The sequence below is a fragment of the Hippocampus bargibanti genome, linkage group LG22 (assembly GCF_051943395.1).
Source record: "Hippocampus bargibanti isolate YZ-2025 linkage group LG22, ASM5194339v1, whole genome shotgun sequence".
Taxonomy (NCBI): domain Eukaryota; kingdom Metazoa; phylum Chordata; class Actinopteri; order Syngnathiformes; family Syngnathidae; genus Hippocampus; species Hippocampus bargibanti.
The window spans coordinates 7,746,227-7,765,412 of NC_142755.1; the positions used below are offsets into that span (position 1 = coordinate 7,746,227).

At 50.0% G+C, this 19,186-nt stretch overlaps 1 protein-coding gene across 2 annotated transcripts; it reads left to right on the top strand.

Moving 5' to 3' along the window:
• Positions 1–793: 793 nt before the first annotated feature.
• Positions 794–14,752, top strand: xpot (exportin, tRNA (nuclear export receptor for tRNAs)). 2 transcript variants are annotated; one of them, XM_088989162.1, is made up of 25 exons: positions 794–934; positions 1,889–2,038; positions 2,141–2,223; positions 4,770–4,826; positions 4,889–4,958; positions 5,032–5,250; positions 6,437–6,621; positions 6,691–6,859; positions 7,806–8,045; positions 8,113–8,151; positions 8,228–8,290; positions 8,363–8,487; positions 8,555–8,699; positions 9,411–9,530; positions 9,611–9,705; positions 9,778–9,847; positions 10,698–10,936; positions 11,490–11,775; positions 12,460–12,649; positions 12,731–12,847; positions 12,922–13,037; positions 13,107–13,154; positions 13,266–13,337; positions 13,444–13,500; positions 14,363–14,752. In XM_088989162.1, the coding sequence occupies exons 2-25, from the start codon at positions 1,979–1,981 to the stop codon at positions 14,387–14,389; spliced, it is 2,892 nt and encodes a 963-aa protein (XP_088845288.1). In that variant the 5' UTR covers positions 794–934; positions 1,889–1,978; the 3' UTR covers positions 14,390–14,752. The 2 variants fall into 2 exon arrangements, with proteins under 2 accessions (XP_088845288.1, XP_088845289.1); XM_088989163.1 differs by having other exon boundaries at positions 7,809–8,045.
• Positions 14,753–19,186: the final 4,434 nt, after the last annotated feature.

The window sequence follows — 19,186 nt, forward strand, 5'->3', positions numbered from 1 at the left end:
TACTTTTCGCCTTACACACTGTCTGGGAACCAATTAAGTTCGTAAGTTGAGGTCTGACTATTCAAACAAAAATGGTCAAATGTTGTCGTGATAACCAATCGTCAGTAATGTGGCCCCACGAAAATAGTTGCTACATTTTGAGAGACACGTTCGAAAGACCAAGATGATGGAAGTCATCCAAGAACCTGTTGGGTGTTGTGATGACGGCCATGTTGTCAAATTTTAACAACAATGGCAATCTTCAGGGGGGGGGGGGGTCAATGTCTGCTTGCGGCCCCAAGAGAAGCTGGAATTGTCAAGGACCAGAGATGTCACTTTGGCCACTGTCTTTTGTCACAAAGGGTTTCCCGGCTCTCGGATGTTGCAACGTGACACTGCATGGAAAAATACCCCAAAGTCACAATTAGCTATGATCAAATAAAGGAAAAACAAGATCCACAGAATCCTCCACAAAAGAAGCAGTTTTTTATCTGTGAATTCTAGCTTAAATATCAATGTTAAATACAATAGCAACTGCTATCTTTGTGACTTGTTAATTTTCCTGTATATGATAGTTGTCAATGTTAAGCGCTTTGTTACACCTTCAGTTGTTGCTAAAGCGCTATGTGACTGCAAAGTGTCCTGGAGAGTTTTGAAAGGCGCGTATAAAAGAAATTAATTATGATAGAACTCTTCGTTTTGGAGGGTCGTTGAAATACGTACTCTGCTATGCCTTCACGTAATAGCACAAGGCGCTTGAGACCCCTCGTGTACTAAAAATGTTAAGCGAAGAAGAAAAGCTCTTCCGGGTCGTGGAGCCGGAAGTGAAGAGGCAGACACGCACACGCCGCACGATTAAAGACCGACTCCGCTACAACGCCAAGTGGAGCGAATTGGGCTACCTTCGAAGACTTTGTGGGTTGTCGCCGAGTGAGCGACGGCCCCATGCGATAAGGTCAGCTTGGTCGCCGCCGGACGGGGTCGCGAGCAAAAGTCGCCCCCGGTGGGGAGGTAACGTGGAGGGGGTAGCGTCATATTCCGGCTAGCCGGCTAATGCTAGCTCATTTGCGAAATGATTGCCTCGCAATCATTCAAATAAAGCACCCGCTCTAAAAATGCTCTTCTTTTGTTTTCAAGCTGGCGTGTCAAATAAAACACCTAAGCCACTCACTTTTCTGTCCGTTCAGTCCGCTTCGCTTGCTTTAATCGCTTTACAGAAAGTATTCATTACTATTTTTTGGTCCCTTTCACCCCCTAGGAAAATGATACCTATCACTCATGGTTATAAATGACGATAACTCATCTGTGGAACCCACGTCGGCGTCAAACTTTCAAACATTATAAACACAAGCACTTGGTTGACACTCTTTTATGTAATAATAATAATAATACATTTTATTTAAAGCGCCTTTCACAGCGCTCAAGGACACTTTACAGTCACAGGCAAGTATAGATACAATAATAAATAACATATAATTATAAATAGAATACAATAAATAAAATACAATTAAATATAGGTGAGTTTTCAGATGGGATTTGGAGGTGGGAAGAGAATCGATGTTACAAATGTTTGGAGGAAGTGAGTTCCAGAGTTTGGGGGCAGAGCAGCTGAAAGCTCTGTCCCCCATCGTGCTCAGAAGGGCAGGTGGGGGCACGCACACATGTAGGGGTGTATGTAAACATGTTTTTTTTTTTTTTTTCGTAATTCACATGGTGTGAATTGATATTAGGCCGAATTATTCCACACAAGTGATGTATTTCTTTTCGATATAGTAACGGCCATGTGGACAGGGCAGTTGGATATGGCAACAACGGTGTTTGTGCCATTTTTAGCCCAAAGTTTGCTTTGGTACAGTAATGGTTGGCCGACGTGAGTGACGCTGTTGTCTTATTTTTGCGTCTTGTCCAGATGATAGGAGGGGAGGCGAGACAGCCACAGCAGAACAGCATAGCCCTCGGACACGCAAGCTAACTGGCCGCCCGCCGCTGTGCTGCCGCCATGGACGAACAGGCCCTGCTGGGGCTCGACCCCAGTGCCGACCCCCCTTACCGCCACAGGGTCAGCCACACGCGCTCACTTGCTCTGAATGAGATTTGGGTCATTTGGAACCCCGGCCCGGCTTGTGTGAAAATGTAACATTGTGGTGCGCGTGTCCCTCAGGCCGCGGCGTACTTTGAGCAGCTCAAGGAGTCGCGCGACGCCTGGGAGGTGTGTGCGCAGGCCCTCGCCAAAGGACTCTACAGGTGGGACAAATAGGGCCGTTCCATCTTTATGCTAAAGGACAACTGACACCATGTTTTTGTTTCCTAACTGACATCAGAAAAACGTTTGATAGCATCTAAAATACCCAAAACACGCAGGCTGATATTTTTAGTCAAATGCAAAACACCAATTAAAATGACTTAAAGTTGCCCAAAAACTGCCACTAATGAGCTCATAACTGGAGAGATGCAAAAAGTCCTGCCCCCAGTTGGTGACGTCTCGTCAGGATACTCCTTCACAAACTGCCTTGCTCCAGAATCAAAACAATGGCTTCAGAGAGGACAGATTTGGAAAAATATCCTTTCTTGTTACTCATCCAGTTATGAATATGATTCAAATAGTTCTGAAGAGGAAAGCACAAGTGTTTGCGATCGATTGAAGAAGTCCTTCCGTATCAATTCGAGCCGTGTAAGCAAAGCGACGAAACTGGTGAAGGACACGACATATGAATAAGCTATATAGCATCAACTTTGGTGATATGTGGCATATAAGGACATGAATAACAAATAAGAAGCTGACTGATCTTTACAGGCTGGCGAGACAGAGAGACAAAGATGGTGCAGCAGGTTCGTGTGATTAAGGATAAAGATGGCAATGTATTAACAGGTGCCAATTGTGTGATGGCAAGGTGGAAAGAGTACTTTGAATAATTGATGAATGAGGAAAATGACAAGGAACAAAGAGTAGAAGACGTGACTGTTGTGGACCAAGACGTAGCAAACATTAGCAAGGATGAAGTGAGGAGGGCGCTGAAGAGGATGAAGGGGGGAAAGGCACTCGCGCCTGATGATTTGCCAATCAAGGTATGGAAGTGTCTTGGAGAGGTGGCGGTGGTGTTCCTGACTGGGTTATTCAACAAGAACTTAGATGGGGAACAGATGCCTGAAGAATGGAGACAAAGTGTACTCGTGCCCATTTTTAAGATGTGCAGAGTTGTACTAACTACAGAGGAATACAGTTGATGAGCCATACAATGAAACTCTGGCAAAGAGTAGTTGAAGCGAGACTAAGAGCAGAAGTGAACATTTGTGAGCAGCAGTATGGCTTCATGCCAAGAAAAGAGTACAACAGACAAGAATCTCCTTGGACCGTGATGTTTGCAGATGACATTGTGATCTGGAGCGAGAACGGGGAACAGGTGGCGGAGAAGCTAGAGATGTGGAGATATGCCCTGGAAAGGAGAGGAATGAAGATCAGTCGCAGCAAGACGGAATACATGTGTGTGAATGAGAGGGATCCAAGTGCAAGAGTGATGCTACAGGGAGAAGAGATAAAGAAGGTGGAGGATTTTAAGTACTTGGGGTCAACTGTCCGGAGCAATGGAGAGTGTGGAAAAGAGGTGAAGAAGCGTGTCCAGGCAGGCTGGAGCGGCTGGAGAAAAATGCCAGGTGTGATGTGTGATAGAAGGCTTTCAGCTAGGATGAAAGGAAAAGTGTATAAAACAGTGGTGAGAGCAGCCATGATGTTTGGACTGGAGACAGTGCCAATGAAGAAAAGATAGGAAGCAGAGCTGGAGGTAGCAGAGCTGAAGATGTTGAGCTTTTCTTTGGGAGTGACCAGGTTGGAAAGGATCAGGAAGGAGTACTTTAGAGGGACAACTCATATTAGACCAAAGAGGAGGTTTATGGATGTGGTCAAAGAGGACATGAAGGTAGCTGGTGTGAGAGAAGAGGATGCACAAAACCGGGGTAGGTGGAGGACATTGATTCGCTGTGGCGACCCCTGAAGGGAAAAGCCCAAAGGAAAAGAAGAAGAAGAAGAAGCTACAAGATGTCAACATCAATGCAGATTGTTTAATGGTTGCACATGCAAAATGAAGAGTTCCGAACTTCCGTATGAATGACAGCGGTTATCCATTGCTAGCTCCGGTTAGCAATGGATAAGAAATTATTGTGTTACCTTTACTTGTAAATGAAGTCCATGCGCCGCTCCTTCTGAAGAAAAGCATCTATACCTTCTTTGTAGAAGATTTTCTTCTCTTTCTTCAGTTTTAAAAGTCTCGGGAATAGTTTCAATGAGAACGTTCCGGGCCAAAAAGCTGAGATGCTGTCCAGGAGATTTACATTCATCCCTCACAGTTTGTGAGCTTCACAATCCGGTGTTGATCTTTCTTTAATTATCTTCTGCTTCGATTGAAAGTCCAGTTTAGAAAATTCTTTCAATTTCGATATGTAATCCTCCATTCTGAAAATAAGCCCAAAAAAAATGCACTCGTGTCACTTTCTCGGTCAGGGGCGTTCCCTCAGCGACGTCATCAACCCGAAAACAAGACTTCACGAATATTCATCACTGGTTTTAAAATGTTAAATGTAGCTATTTGCGGTGGAATCTTTGTAAAATACTTTCAGTAGAAGTCATTTGAAGTGATTTTACAAATTATGGAGGCAACTTGTCCGGTGGTGTCGGTTGTCCTTTAAGTGTGTGTGTGTGTGTGTGTGTGTGAGACGGACTCTGTGTCAGTCATTTCTGTACGTCCGTCCAATGACCATGTGCAATCATCAAGAATAAACAATAATGTTGTTTGCAGTGACGACCACGTCAAGTTCTTTTGCTTCCAAGTTTTGGAGCATCAGGTGAAGTTCAGGTGAGGAGGGGGCACAAGGGTTGACGTTCTTGGCAAGCGCCAGACTGACGCTGCCGTTGCAGACACGGCGGGCTGAGCGGCGGCCAGCGGCAGCTCATCCGAGAGACGCTGATGAAGTGGCTGCAGTTTCAGGTGGGTCGTCACGCCGGCCCCCCGCGTCCGCTCACCTCGGCGACCGCTCACCTCGGCGTTCTGGCGCTCACAGTTGCTGAGGGGCCATCCCGAGAAAATCTTTGTGCGCAACAAAGCGGCGCAGGTGCTGGCGCTGACCTTTGTGGCCGAGTTCCCGGCGCTGTGGCCCGACTTCTTCTTCGACATGCTGACGGTGGTCGGCCTGGACCCCCGAGGCGTCGACATCTACTTGCGGACGCTCATGGCCATTGACGGCGAGGTGGTCGACAGGGACACCCTGCACGCGCCGGAGGTACAGATTCCGAGGGGGCCGTTGGTTTCGGGTGGCGGAAACGCGGACGTGCGCGCGTCCCGTCGATGAGAGCCGTGCCCGAAACGACAAGATGTTGTTAGCACGTAGCACTCATTTTATGCCGTACCTTCTCGGTCGCCGCCACCAATTCGTTTAGCCGTAACCGGCGTGTGTGCCTTTCGATGGCGGACCGTATTTTCTGCAATATAAGGCGCACCTTCACAGAATAACATATTTAAAAAAGCTTGCACCACATTATCAGGGGCACCTTCAATGAATGACATACCTATGAGTGATACCTCAGCTTACAAACCCAATTGGTTCCCAGAAAGTGTGTGTAAGGTGAAAAGTGTGTATTCCAAACATTAATTTCCCACAAGACACCATTAAAATGAGAATAATACCTTCCCAGGTCCCCATAAAACACAATTTTCTGCTAAATAAGCCTTCAAACTACACAAAATGTACATTATTATGCGTATAATAAATGTGCTATTGGAAGAAATAAACTGTACTGTAAAATAACATCGTTTTATTGACCTTTGTGATGGTCGTTGATGTTGTTGCCTCTTGATGATATCCGAGTGAAATTGCCGTGCTTTCTCGCCGATAATACCCTGACTCGCAATGTCCCCAGCTAGCTGCTTTTCCTGAATCCAAATCAACAAAAGACAACACAGAAACACCCATAGCCACACGTAGCGATGGTCGAGTTAGCGTCGTGGTACTGGGACGCTACGTCACACAAACGCACACCTCGTTTGTGTTTCTCGATGATCTCCTTCTTCTGCTCGACCGTCATTTTCTTTTGCGTCGTCTTCGGCGCAACACCAGCCTGTTGTGGGTTTTTTTAGGTCCCATAATAGCAAAAGTACTCCACTCGATAGCAAACCACGTCTGCACTCAAAGGGGGTGTGGAAAAGTAGTCCGCCAGTCACAGTGGCGCTGTGTCGTTTGGTTCGTCCGCTGAAAACTAGTTCGTTAGCCGAGACAATGCTCGCGAATTTAATGTTCATGAGTTTGTGAGCTAAAGCGTTGGTAAGCTGAGATATGACAATTGAAAAACCTTGTCCATCCATCGGGTGCGCCACATAATGAAGCGCGTGGTCAGCTTTTTTTAGGTGCGCCTTATAGTGCAGGAAATACAGTAATTTGCCGGACACGGCGAGCGCGCGGCTGTGTCCAGGTCATGCGACGGAACAGCGTGATCAAGGACGCCATGCGGGAGCGCTGCGTCCCCAGCCTGGTGGAGTCGTGGTTCCAGATCCTGCACACGTACCAGCGCAGCCAGCCCGAGCTGAGCTGCCAGTGCCTGGAGGTGGTCGGCGCCTACGTGTCCTGGATCGACCTGGCGCTCATCGCCAACCAACGGTCAGCCGCCGCTTCCCCGCCCGCCGGTCTTTGTCGGCGCCGGCGGTGGCTAACCTTGTGCGGCCGCAGCTTTGTGGACCTTCTGCTGAGCCACTTGGCGGTGGAGGAGCTGCGCGAGGAGGCCTGCGACTGCCTTCTGGAGATGGTCAACAAGGGCATGGACCCCGTGGAGAAAACCAAGCTGGTGGAGTCGCTCGCCCAGGTCCTGCAGTCAGCCGGCTTCTTCCACCTTGAGCAGGTGGGCCCCGTGGCGCATTTCCGCCCGCCGTATTTGGAATTGTTTTTTCTCTCGAGGCACTCGATTCGGAAATCTGCCGTTTTTATTCGCTGATCGAGAAAGAAAGGGCCGATTAGACCCAAATGACCACATCAAACTAAATACGTTTTCACGCCTTTTTGCTGTTCATTTCCTTCTTTCGGCTTGTGTTGGCGGAAAGCCCCATTTTGATTGGATGAGACTGACGCCGTTTGGCGGAAAGCGCCATTTTGAGTGGGTGATCTTGATTTAGGTGCCGTTGATGTTGAAACGGGTAAACGCCCGCTTTTTAATAAGCGGACAAGTAAAAAAAAAAAAAAAAAATGAGGTTGAACGGACCGAATGATTCTCCTTTGGTTCTAATTTGATAGATTGTAATTTGCAATGAAACAATAGCATCGATGAAACTGTTGAATGTCAGTGGCACTATGACGCTAACGTTAGCATCAATAGACTTCTGTGAGAGGCAGCAGGAAGTAAGCGTGCGAGCTAATGAGCAGCGTGCAGGCCAGCTAGCAATAACCTTGCGTATGTAGCCGGCAAGATGATTTTTATTCCGATCGTTTGGCTGGATTTTTAACAATCATGAGGAACAGAAAATATTCATGGTGAGTATTATCACAGTTATTTAAAATAATACACACATTTTGTTGAAATCACTATCTATCTATCTATCTATCTATCTATCTATCTATCTATCTATCTATCTATCTATCTATCTATCTATCTATCTATCTATCTATCTATCTATCTATCTATCTATCTATCTATCTATCTATCTATCTATCTATCTATCTATATAGGTATAAATATATTAAACAGTATACAGTATATGCATGTGACCCCCCCCCCACTCCTTTTTTTTTCACATTTTTTCTCATCATTCTCATCCCTTAAAATGTTTTTTTTTTTTTCTTCCTTGTTTGAGGAGGAGGAGGATGTGGACTTCTTGGCCAAGTTCTCGCGTCTGGTCAACGGGATGGGCCAGAGTCTGGTGCTGAGCTGGACCAAGCTGGCCAAGGCGGGCAGCGCCGAGGACGCCGGCGCCGCTCTGCGCGCCCTGGAGGCCAAGGTGGCGCTGGTGCTGCGCCTGCTCGTGCATCCCGACGATGACATCTCCGCCAACGTGGTCGCCTTCTGCTACGAGTACCTACATGTGCTCAAACAGGTGGGCGACCGCCGCCGCCGCCGCGCCTTGCTGGGCCCTTTACATCTTGCTCTTCTTTGATTGGCAGCTGCCCGAGCTTGGCGATAGTCAGAAGAGCAACATGGAGGTCGGTGCGTGCACAGACGCGAGGGTGCGACGACGGGCCTCGGGTTAAATCACGTCTCCTCCCGTCTCCCCCGCAGGCTATCATGCTGGCTGTCATCCAGAAGCTAACGTACGACGACGAGTACAACTTTGACAATGAGGTGCGTTGACGCCGGGCGGGGCCGCCGCCCTTTTCCCCCCCCCGCTAATCGCGCCGCGTGCGTGCGCGCCAGGGCGAGGACGAGGCCATGTTTGTGGAGTACAGGAAGCAGCTGAAGATGCTTCTGGACCGCCTGGCGCAGGTGTCCCCCGAGCTGGTCCTGGAATCGGTCCGCCGAGTCTTCACCGACACCATGCGGTGAGCGCCGCCGCGCCGCCGCACGCCAGCGCCGCGTTTACACGTCGTGCTCCTGTGCGTGTTTCAGCAAGTGGCGCAGCGCACCTTTTATGGAGGTCGAGGTGGCCATCCGGCTGCTCTACATGCTGGGAGAAGCACTGCCCGCCTCGCACGGGGCGCACTTCTCGGGAGACGCCGTCAAGACCGGAGCGCTGCAGGACATGATGACCACGGTCAGCGCTCCGCCGCCCACGCGCTCGCTTTGTGTCTTTGTGTTGTCAGATTAGTTTTTTAGCTGATTTTATTTTTTACTTTATGTTACTTCCGGGTTGAGTGAACGCCGGCGCGTGTGGCTGCCGTTGCTCACCCGCAGAAAAAATATTCTGTGACTAAATAATCATAGTCATAATCATAATAATAATACATTTCGTTTATAAGCCCCTAAAATGTCCTTGAGAGTTTATAAAGGCCCTTATAAATGCAATGTATTATTATTACTGTATCTATTAGCTAGCTAGCTTTCTATCTATTTGAGTTACTTCCGGGTTGACTGAACGCTGGCGGGTGTGGCTGCCTCTGCTCACCCGCAGAAAAAAATATTCCTGTGACTGTAAATAATAATAATAATAATGACAATAATAAATTTCATTTATAAGCGCCTAAAGTGTCCTTGAGAGTTTTGAAAGGCGCTTATAAATGAAATGTATTATTATTAGTGTATCTATTAGCTAGCTAGCTTTCTATCTATTTGAGTTACTTCCGGGTTGAGTGAACGCTGGCGCGTGTGGCTGCCGCTGCTCACCCGCAGAAAAAATATCCTGTGACTAAAGTGTCCTTGAGAGTTTTGAAAGGCGCTTATAAAATACATAAAATGTATGATGATGATGATGATGATTTTCCTTGGGAGCTGCTGATGCGTACGCGCCGCATTGTGTCTCGCTCAGTTGGTGTCGTGCGGCGTGAGCAACTACCAGCACGCCTCGGTGTCTCTGGAGTTCTTTGAGACGGTGGTCCGCTACGACAAGTTCTTTGCGGCCGAGCCGCTGCACATTCCCAACGTTTTGGTACGCGGCCAAATGCGTCTTTTGGGAAGCCACGCCTTCTTTTGGGAAGCCACGCCAATCAAAATGTGTCGTGTTGCCAGATGGCTTTTCTGGACCAGCGAGGACTGCGGCACAGCAGTCCCAAAGTCCGCAGTCGAGTGGCCTACCTCTTGTCGCGCTTCATCAAAACACTACAGTGAGTCCTCTGGGAGTAGCGCTGAGACCACGCCCGCGTTTGTTTGAACTTTTCTTTCGCTCTGCGTTTCAGCAAGCACATGACGGCGTTCGTCGAGGACATCCTGACCCGGATACAGGACCTCCTTGAACTGGCCCCTCCTGTACGTAAGCGCCGGCGCCCGCTTGCTAGCCTGCCCGCTAGCCTGGCCCTCGGTTTGGCGGATTTCCGTCTTTTACAGACCAAATTGACCAGATAAAACTAAATATGTATTCGTCGTATTAATTGTCTACTTGATATCTAATTTAAAACAGATTCTTTACTTACAGACACTCTGACGAAGGCGGAAGTAGACGCCGAAACATGTCATGTATTTGAAACACCTACAATACACTGTTTGGAAGTAAAGAATCTGTTTTCAATGAAAGATGTATTCTCGCTTTTCTGCTGTTCATTTCCTGTTCCGGCGTGTGTTGGCGGAAAGCGACATTTTGATTGGATGATCTTGACGTAGATTGATGGTGATGTCGAAACAGGTAAACGCCCCCTTTTGAAGAAGCGGATGAGTAAAAACAAAACAAAAAACCCAATCAAACAGGTTCTAATTTGCAATGAAACATCCCATCCATGAAACAGTCCAATGTCAGTGGCACTATGACGCTAACGTTAGCATCAATCTACTTCTGTGAGAGGCAGCAGAAAGCAAGCGTGCGAGCTAATGAGCAGCGTGCAGGCTAGCTAGCAGTAACCTTGCGTATGTAGCCGGCAAGTTGATTTTTATTCCGATCGTTTGGCTGGATTTTTACCAATCATGAGGAACAGAAAACCATTCATATTCATGGTGAGTATTATCACAAAGTTATTTAAAATAATACACACATTTTGTTGAATATATTAATGTAATTTCAACAGATATATTTTTTTATATATATATAAAAAACAGGAAATGTGCACCCTCCCCGGGTTATTTTTTTCAAATTTGTCATTCTCATCCCTGGTTTGGCGCTCCGCAGGACAAGGCGTTCCCGGCGCTGCTAACCAGCGACGACCAGCTGTTTATGTTCGAGGCGGCGGGCGTGCTGATTGTGAGCGGCGAGAGTCCGCTGGAGACCAAACGGGCGCTGATGCGGGCCCTGCTGGCGCCGCTCATGGACGCCTTCCGTCTGCTGCTGGACCGACTTCCTCTGGAGACGGACGAGGGGACGCAGGCGGCGCTGGCCGACTGCCTCAGCCACGCTGTCGGCTTTGTCAGGTAAGGAAGCGCCCCTCCCCTTGCCGTCCACCACCATGTGCACGTTGGGCCCAAAGCTTAATCATCATACATTCTGATACATTTCATTTATAAGCGCCCTTCAAAACTCTCAAGGTCGCATGATAAGTTTTTCTGTGGGTGAGCAGCGGCAGCCACACGCGCCAGCGTTCACTCAACCCGGAAGTAACTCAAATAGAATAGTAAGACAAAGTCATAGAAAGCTAATAGCTAGCTAGCCAGCTATATACAATACCGTACAATCGCTATCTGGCTGGCTGGCTAGCTATTAGCTATCGACTGGCTTGCTAGCTATTAGCTAGCTAGATTTTGATCTCTTTGTCTTACTATTCTATTTGAGTTACTTCCGGGTTGAGTGAACGCTGGCGCGTGTGGCTGCCGCTGCTGACACACAGAAAAACTTATCCTCTGACTGTAAAGTGACCATGAGACTTTAGAAAGGCGCTTATAAATGAAATATATTATTATATAGCTCATAGCTAGCCAGCTAGCTAGGTAACTAGCTCGATTGATTAACGGGGCGCTCTTGCCGTAGTCGCACCAGCAAGGCCTTCAGCAACAAGCAGACGGTCAAGCAGTGCGGCTGCAGCGAAGTCTATCGAGACTGCCTGCGCACCTTCCTGCCGGCGCTGAGCTGCCCCGTCCAGCGGGGGGCGCTGCGGGGCTGCGTGCGCTCCTTCCTGCACCGGATGATCATCTGCATGGAGGAGGAAGTGCTGCCCTTCATCCCCGCCGCCTCGGAGCATATGCTCAAGGACTGCGAGGCCAAAGACCTGCAGGAGTTCATCCCGCTCATCGCACAGATCACCGCCAAGTTCAAAGTAGGTGCCCGTCGCGCGTTGGCGCTTCTCTTCGATCTCCAAAACCTTTTCGACTAACACCGTGAAAACTAAAGGACATTTCAAAACAACAATTCACATTACAATAAGTTTGACGAGAATACAGTAAATAAGCCAATTAATAACATAACAGACCAGTGGTTCTTAACCCGGGTTCGATGGAACCCTCGATGGTGTCGGTCTCGGGGGTTCGGTGGATCCTCCGCCGCGGAGGTCCACCCCTCGGTCTAGTTGGCACAGTCCTTGGAATCCAACAAGATTAAGAAGCACTGCTTTAGACCAGGGGTGTCATTTTTGAAGTCATTTTTTGCCACGGGCCACATTGCCGTTCTGGTTTCCTCTCCAGGGCCGTTCTGAATTTGGGGAAGCCATTAGAAGGTTTAAATCCCTTCAAATATTACATGTAGAGCACACAGCAAATTCATGTTTCAACATGAAGGCCAGTGTCATCCAATGAAAATGGCGCTTTCCGCCAACTGCAGCCCAAAGAGGAAATGAAGAGCGAAAAAGCGCAAATGTGTATTTGGTATTACCGGCGAGCCAGATGCAATCATCGAAAGAGCCATCCGTATCTGGCTGGCGAGCCATTGGTCCGTCCGTCCGTCCGTCCGTCGTCCGTCCGTCGGTCGGTTTGCGACTTTTCAACAAGTCTCATCCCCGCGGCAGCGGCAGGTGTCCCCCTTGCTCCAGCAAGTCTTCATGCCGCTGGTGCTGGCCATCTTCGAGGCGCTGGCACGCCCCGCCGACGCCGACGACCAGGCGGCCGCCTTGGAAAGGCAAATGCTGCGCAGGAGCTACTTCTCCTTCGTCCACACGGTGGCGGGCAGCGGCCTGAGCGAAGTCCTGGCCGGCCAGGGTGAGCCTCGCCCGCCTCGCCCGCCTCGCCCGCCTCATGCTCACCCGCTCCCCGCCGAGGTTGACCCGCCGCGCTCCTCAGGGCCGGAGAACGTGGAGAGGGTGGTGTTCACCGTCATTCAAGGAGCCGTCGACTTCCCTGACCCCGTCGCCCAGAAAACATGCTTCGCCGCGCTCGGCGGCCTGGTGGAACTTTGGGGTGAGGGCGCCGCGCGGCCGCGAGGGGGGCGTGGCCCCACGACCCGCGCCGTGACGCCTGTGCTGTGATTTCAGGGGGCAAGGCGTGCGTGGCGGGCTTCAACGACTTCACGTACAAACACATCGTTCCCGCCTGCTTCCTGGCGCCTCTCAAGCCGACCTTTGACCTCTGCGACGCTCAAACCGTGCTGGTGCGTGCGCCCCCGCGTCCGTTTCTGTGTCTTTGAGCCCAAGTCCCGATTGTCCGTGTGACCTTTCAGACGTTGTCGGAGGTCGCCGCGACGCTGAAGACCATTTATGCGCAGCAGGTACCGCCGCCGCCGCCACTGCCGCGTGGTTTTGCCGCTCTTTTGCGCTCGCTCGCTCGCTGGGCCCTTTTCACCACGCCATGCGTGCGTGCGTGCGTGCGTGTCTCTCAGGGTCCGGAGCTGTTGGAGTTCCTGCGCCAAGACTATCTTCCGTCGCTTCACGTGTGCCCGGATGTGGCGCAGGTCAGGCCGGCGCGTGGCGAGGAAGCAACCCCCCGTCCCCCGTCTCCCGTCCCCTCGTCCCTCCGCCGAGACTTTTGATGCCTTTCCTCTGTTGTGTCTTTGCCAGGAGCTTTGTCACGTCCTGCAGCAACCCGATCCCAAAGTCCTCAAGACCTACTTGAAGGTCAGATAGGCTTCGAATCATAATCTTCTTTTCCCTTGACGGGGTCGCTCGGTCGCCACAGAAAATCAACGTCCTCCATCTTCACATGTTTGTTTGTCGGATGCCCTTCCTGACACAACCTTCTCTATATCATCATCATCATCATCATCATCATCATCATCATCATAATAGAATCATCATAATCATAATAGCTATATAGCTGGCTAGCTAGCCATTAGCTAGCTTTTTATCCATTTCAGTTACTTCCGGCTTGAGTGAACGCTGGCGCTTCTGGCTGCCGCTGCTCACCCACAGAAAAACTTAACCTGTGACTGTAAAGTGACCTTTTAAAAGGTTTTAAAAGGTGCTTACAAATGAAATGTATTATTATTATCAGCTGGCTAGCTAGCTATCTATGAGCCATACAGCTGGCTACCTAGCTATATGCGCTATCTATTAGCTAGCTAGCTATTAGTGACCTATTAGCTAGCTAGCTTTCTATCTATTTAAGTTACTTTAGGGCTGAGTTAACGCTAGCGTGTGTGGCTGCCGCTGCTCACCCACAAAAAAACTTATCCTGTGACTGTAAAGTGACCTTGAGAGTTTTGAGAGTTGCTTAGAAATGAAATTTATTATTATTATTATGTATTAGCTGGCTAGCTAGCCAGCTATTAGCTATATAGCTGGCTACCTAGCTATTAGATATCTATTAGCTAGCTAGAAATTCTCTATCTATTGCCTCGCTATCCTGTGACTGTAAAGTGTCCTCGAGAGTTTTGAAAGGCGCTGATAAATGAAATGTATGATGATTCTTACTGTATCTATTAGCTAGCTAGCTAGCTAATTTCATTTTAAATTAATGTTGTCACGTTTCTCTCTTCAGGTGTTCTTCCAGCGAGCCAGGCTGTAGCAGGTCAAAGGGCACGGGAAGCGAGCGCGCAATTCTGGCATGGCGTCGCACTGCCCCGCACGAGGCCCCGCCCACCATTTCACTAGGCCCCACCCACCATTGCACGAGGCCCCACCCCATGAACTTTTGCCGTGTGTGTTTTCCTCAAAAGGGCTGACATGTTTTAATTTAAAAGTAGCGATGATGCAAAGGAGGCGGGCGCCCTTCTTCGCCATCTTGGACAAACGAGCGCTTGTAAATAAGACAAGAGTGACCGCTTTGATTTTCTTTCATGGCTTTTTTTTTTGTTGCGGGGGCCCTCAGAGCTGTCAGCTACTTTCTGTTAGCGCAAATAGTGACAAATTAAATACAAAGGCACTCTAAGGGTTGACTTCTCTTTACTTTCAGCCTATTTTCCCAAAAGCTTCCTTTCAGGTGCGGACCAAGATGGTGGAGGGAGAACAAGAATGAAAGCAAAAGTCCACCTCAAGTCTTTGACTTCAAAGGAGAAAGCGAGGGGAAATGATTTTTGGATTTTAGTCACATAAGATTTTTTTTCCTGTGGGTGAGCAGCGGCAGCCAGAAGCGCCAGCGTTCACTTATAATAATAATAATAATAATAATAATAATACATTTAATTTCTAAGCGTCTTTCAAAACTCTCAAGGACACAATAACATAGTTTTTTTTGTGGGTGAGCAGCGGCAGCCAGAAGCGCCAGCGTTCACTTATAATAATAATACATGAAATTTTAAGCCTTTCAAAACTCGACACTTTACAGTCACTGGATTATTTTTTGTGCGGGTGAGCAGCGGCGGCCATTCGCGCCAGCGCTCTACGTAACACTCTTAAATAACACAGCAGCAAAGTTATGAAAGGAAGAGAGAGGAAACAAAAAAATAAATCACAAATAATATGACAACACAAAGTGTTGTGTAAATAGGCAATCACATGTTAAACTTGGCTTTCCAAGCAGACTTGAAAGGGTTAATCCGATCGGCCGGTGAGTGGGTGTGGTGTGGTAAATGCTGTCCGACGCAGGTGGCTCTTGTTAGCCGAGGCAGACACAACGCCGGTGAGTTGCTTTCCACGTTCTAGCTTTCTGTTGATTAAAACCTAAATAATGTCAAAGTAGTGATAGAAATGAGTTGCATTTACATTGTGTGTTTGACTCTCATTGACACTCGTTCTTCAGCACTTGCTGTACTCTCTTTGTGACATGAAGCATTTCTAAATTAACCCGGAGAACCTCAACCGAAAGCTTTGCATTGACAAGTTGTTTGTGGTGAGCGGCGAATGGAGCGTGTGGCTTTCTGGGCTCGGCGTCCTCACTTTGATGTGAGCAGATCTGTCAAAAAAAAAAAACAAAGGGAGGCGGAGCAATCATGACGCCGATTGGGTAGCGTGCCTTTTTAATTTCTTCTCTTACCATCAACATCATACATTTCATTTTTAAGCGCCTTTCAAAACTCTCAAGGACACTTTAGTCACACCATAAGATTTGTTTTTCTGCGGGTGAGCAGCGGCAGCCAGAAGCGCTAGCATTCACTTGTAATAATAATAATACATTAAATTTTAAGCGCCTTTCAAAACTCAAGGTCATTTTACAGTCACTGGATTACAGTCACTGGATAAGTATTTCTGTGGGTGAGCAGCGGCAGCCACGCGCCAGCGTTCACTCCCGCAAAGCAGATGGCCCTGTAAAAAGCTACATGAACGGTTAAATCGCATAGTTATTCCGCAATAACTCAAATTGATAGAAAGCTAGCTAGCTAGCTAATAGATAGCCAGCTAATAGCTAGTTAATAGCTAGCTTTCTAGATAGACAGCCAGCCAGTTAGTTAAATAGTTAAAATACAGCAAATAGATAGTTAGCTAGCCAACAGCTATCAACGCTGCCATTTTGGGCGCAATAACTTTGGACTAGAATCATTTTGAAGCTGTTGGAGGACGGCGATTTATTCATCGGTGTTTTTTGAGCGAACGCAGAAAGCTCGCCAGAACTTGCCGCCGGCCGATTCCCCGTGCTGGGAGTCGTCCGGCTGGCCCTCCAACCTGGACGTGAGCAGCTTGAGGACCAGGTCATCAAACGTGTCCGGGTCGAACAAGAAGGCGTCCGCCAGCCTCTGGGAGGATTTGAACTCCCGCTTCAGGTCTCGGATGAGCAACTTAACCACTCGATTCAGCTTGCAGGGTCCCAACTTGGTCCAGCGCATCAGGAGAACATCCTCCGTCATCCTCTTGGACACGCGGTGGGCAGCAGCCGCGATGTCTTGGGAGAAGACCAGGTGGCCCACGTTCTTGGGCAGCTCCGCAAACAGCTGGACCATGACAACATGCACCAGAGTCAGGAGCTCTTCCTGGACCGCGCTCAGGGGATGGAACCGTGACGCCGAGGCTTCGGGGGCAGGCGTCGGCGGACAGGCGGCCCCCAGCTCCGGCGCCAGCTGCGAATTGTTGATCTTGTCCGAGGACGTGTCTTCCATGTCTCCAAACTCGTCTGGACTCTCGCTGCCGCTGGTAATTTCCGCCTCCTGCAAGGAAAGTCGATGGGGTGGCGACGTGCAAGAGTCGCCCCTCCCGCAGGGCGGTGTCGTCTTTGGACCGGGGTCACGCGGGTCCCCTTGGGGCGGGGTCCTTGGCCGGGCGAGCCCACAGCCCTCCGTCTTCATTTCGGGACTCATCCCGGTGACCGTGTCCTCTGGTGTGAGGGGGCGTGGAAGCAGAGGGAAAGATTCGCCTTTGGCCTCCGGGGTGCCCCCGGTGGCCGTGGAGCAAACAGAGGCTGAACCGAGGGGTGACGCGGTCTCAGGCTCCTGGATCTCCAAGTCCCACTCGGTTTCTGTACCCGTTGTTCCGGTGGAGTCGCCGCTGGTGTCTAAGGGCGGACTTTCTGTCACGGGGTGGACCGCACACTGGGGAAAGAAAGCCCCTGGGATTGTGCTTCCGGCGGCCACCCTCTCCAAGGGGTTGGAGTCACCTTTGGCGTTTGCGGCCAGGTGTTCGCGCCTGGGCGAGTTGGTGTCTTCCCCCAAACGGAACTCTGGTTTGTTTTGTGGACTCGTGGCTCCGGCTGAGGGATGGGAGTCGCTCTCACTGTTTGGCAAGGGGCTTTTGGACCCAGGTACCTCTGTCGCCTCCTGTGGATAGACCTCCGGTGTGTTTTCCAAACACTTGAAATTTTCCAAGGGCCATGGGTCAAAGATGCAGTGTGAGTGGGGGATTTCGGACCCTTGCTGCAAAATGACCTCTGACTTGCTTTCTGGACTTGGGGTGAAAACCTTTTCTGGGCAGTCGTGGTCCCCTTTGGGGGGTTTGGTATCCTCCTGCAAACACACTTCTATCAGGATTTCTGGGCTTTTTGTTCCAGTGGATACCTTTTGCGAAGAGCAGCGGTCGCCAGTGGTGTCTGGCAATGGGTTTTTGGACCAGAGGTTGGCCGGGGTCTCCTGCAAACCGATCTCTTGCTTGTTTTCAGGATCTCCGGTTGAGTTGGCCATCTTTTCCAAAGCACAAGAGTCGCCGTTGACAACCAAGATTGGATTTTTGGGCCCGGGTATGTCGAGGGTCTCCCGCAAATGGACATCTTGCTTCTTTTCTGGACTTGTGGTTACAATGGAGTTCTCTTCTTCGGGGACGAGGTCACAGAGAGCATCCGGGCCCAGACGGATGGTGTCCTCTTGCCGACAAAGACTTTGGGGGGCTTTGCTTTTGCTTTCAAGACCTCCAGTTATGGCCCTTTCTGGGGCGCAGGAGTCCCCAAGCGCATCCAAGAGAGCCTTCCCTGTTACTGATGTGTCCAAGTGCTCTTGTGGGTCAACCTCAGGTTTGTTTTCTGGCTTTTTGCTTTCATGACAGACTTTTTCCAAGGGGTGGGAGGAACCAGTCCCATCCAAGGACGGACTCTCTGGCCTCTGGCCGTCCTTGTCCTCTTGCAAATGATCCTCTGCTTTTTTCTCCGGCATTCCGGTCCCCGGGGAAACCTTTTCCAAGGGACAGCCATCAAGCTCGCTTTCTGGGCCTGGGCTCTGGAGCGCCAGGGTGTCCGGCGGGCACGCCGCGGTACTTTGCGGGCCCACGCCTCCAGCGAGGAGCAACCGGATGTCGCTCAAGCAGCCGCACAGTTCGTCGGCATGGGTCCGTCGCGTCCCGGGTTCCAGCTTGAGCCAGAGAATCAGCCGCTCCACAAACCTCTTGGCTGAATCTTCCAGAATCATTGTCAGGACTTGGAGATTGTCTGTTTTCTTCTGGTCCGCTTCCAAGACGAGCGGCGAACCTTCCGAAAGGCGCCTCCACGCATCCGGCGACCGCAGCGGGATACGTTTGCTGATGACATAGCGATACATTTTGTCCACCAGTTCTACAGAGAATGTGTCAGCCTCCGACCTCAGCCTGTCCACGTCGCCGCCGTCCGCCCTCTCGAAGATGTCCTCGATTCGAGAGCGGGTGCTGCGGAAGGTGAGCGGGGACTCGGGTGCCGTCAGAGGGTCTTGGTCTCGGCGCACGAGCGTGCCCTGGTATCGGACCTGCTCGAGCTCGGTGGTGAGCTCCTCAAACTTTGTTCGACAAAGGTTGAGAAAGGTGCTCCGGCGCGACGACTCGGACTCGCCGTCGCGGCACAGGAAGAATCTTGTCAGAGGGTCCACAATAAGGGCCAGGTCCAAGTGAGGACCGGCTGCCGAACGGCACCCCCCGTCGGCGGAGTGCGGATAACGCAGGTCTTTGTCGACGATCGCCACAATTTCCTCCGCCGTTGTGATCACTTGTTGGGGATCGGTCCTCCACTTGCGGAGGACGCCTCTGACGGCCTCGGTGGCGT

Bases quoted from the DNA above. Each gene is read 5' to 3' on its own strand.
- xpot (XM_088989162.1), top strand. From the start codon at position 1,979: ATGGACGAACAGGCCCTGCTGGGGCTCGACCCCAGTGCCGACCCCCCT. The intron at 4,827-4,888 runs GTGAGGAGGGGG...CTGCCGTTGCAG, and splicing joins GAGCATCAGGTGAAGTTCAG to ACACGGCGGGCTGAGCGGCG. The intron at 9,848-10,697 runs GTACGTAAGCGC...GGCGCTCCGCAG, and splicing joins TCCTTGAACTGGCCCCTCCT to GACAAGGCGTTCCCGGCGCT.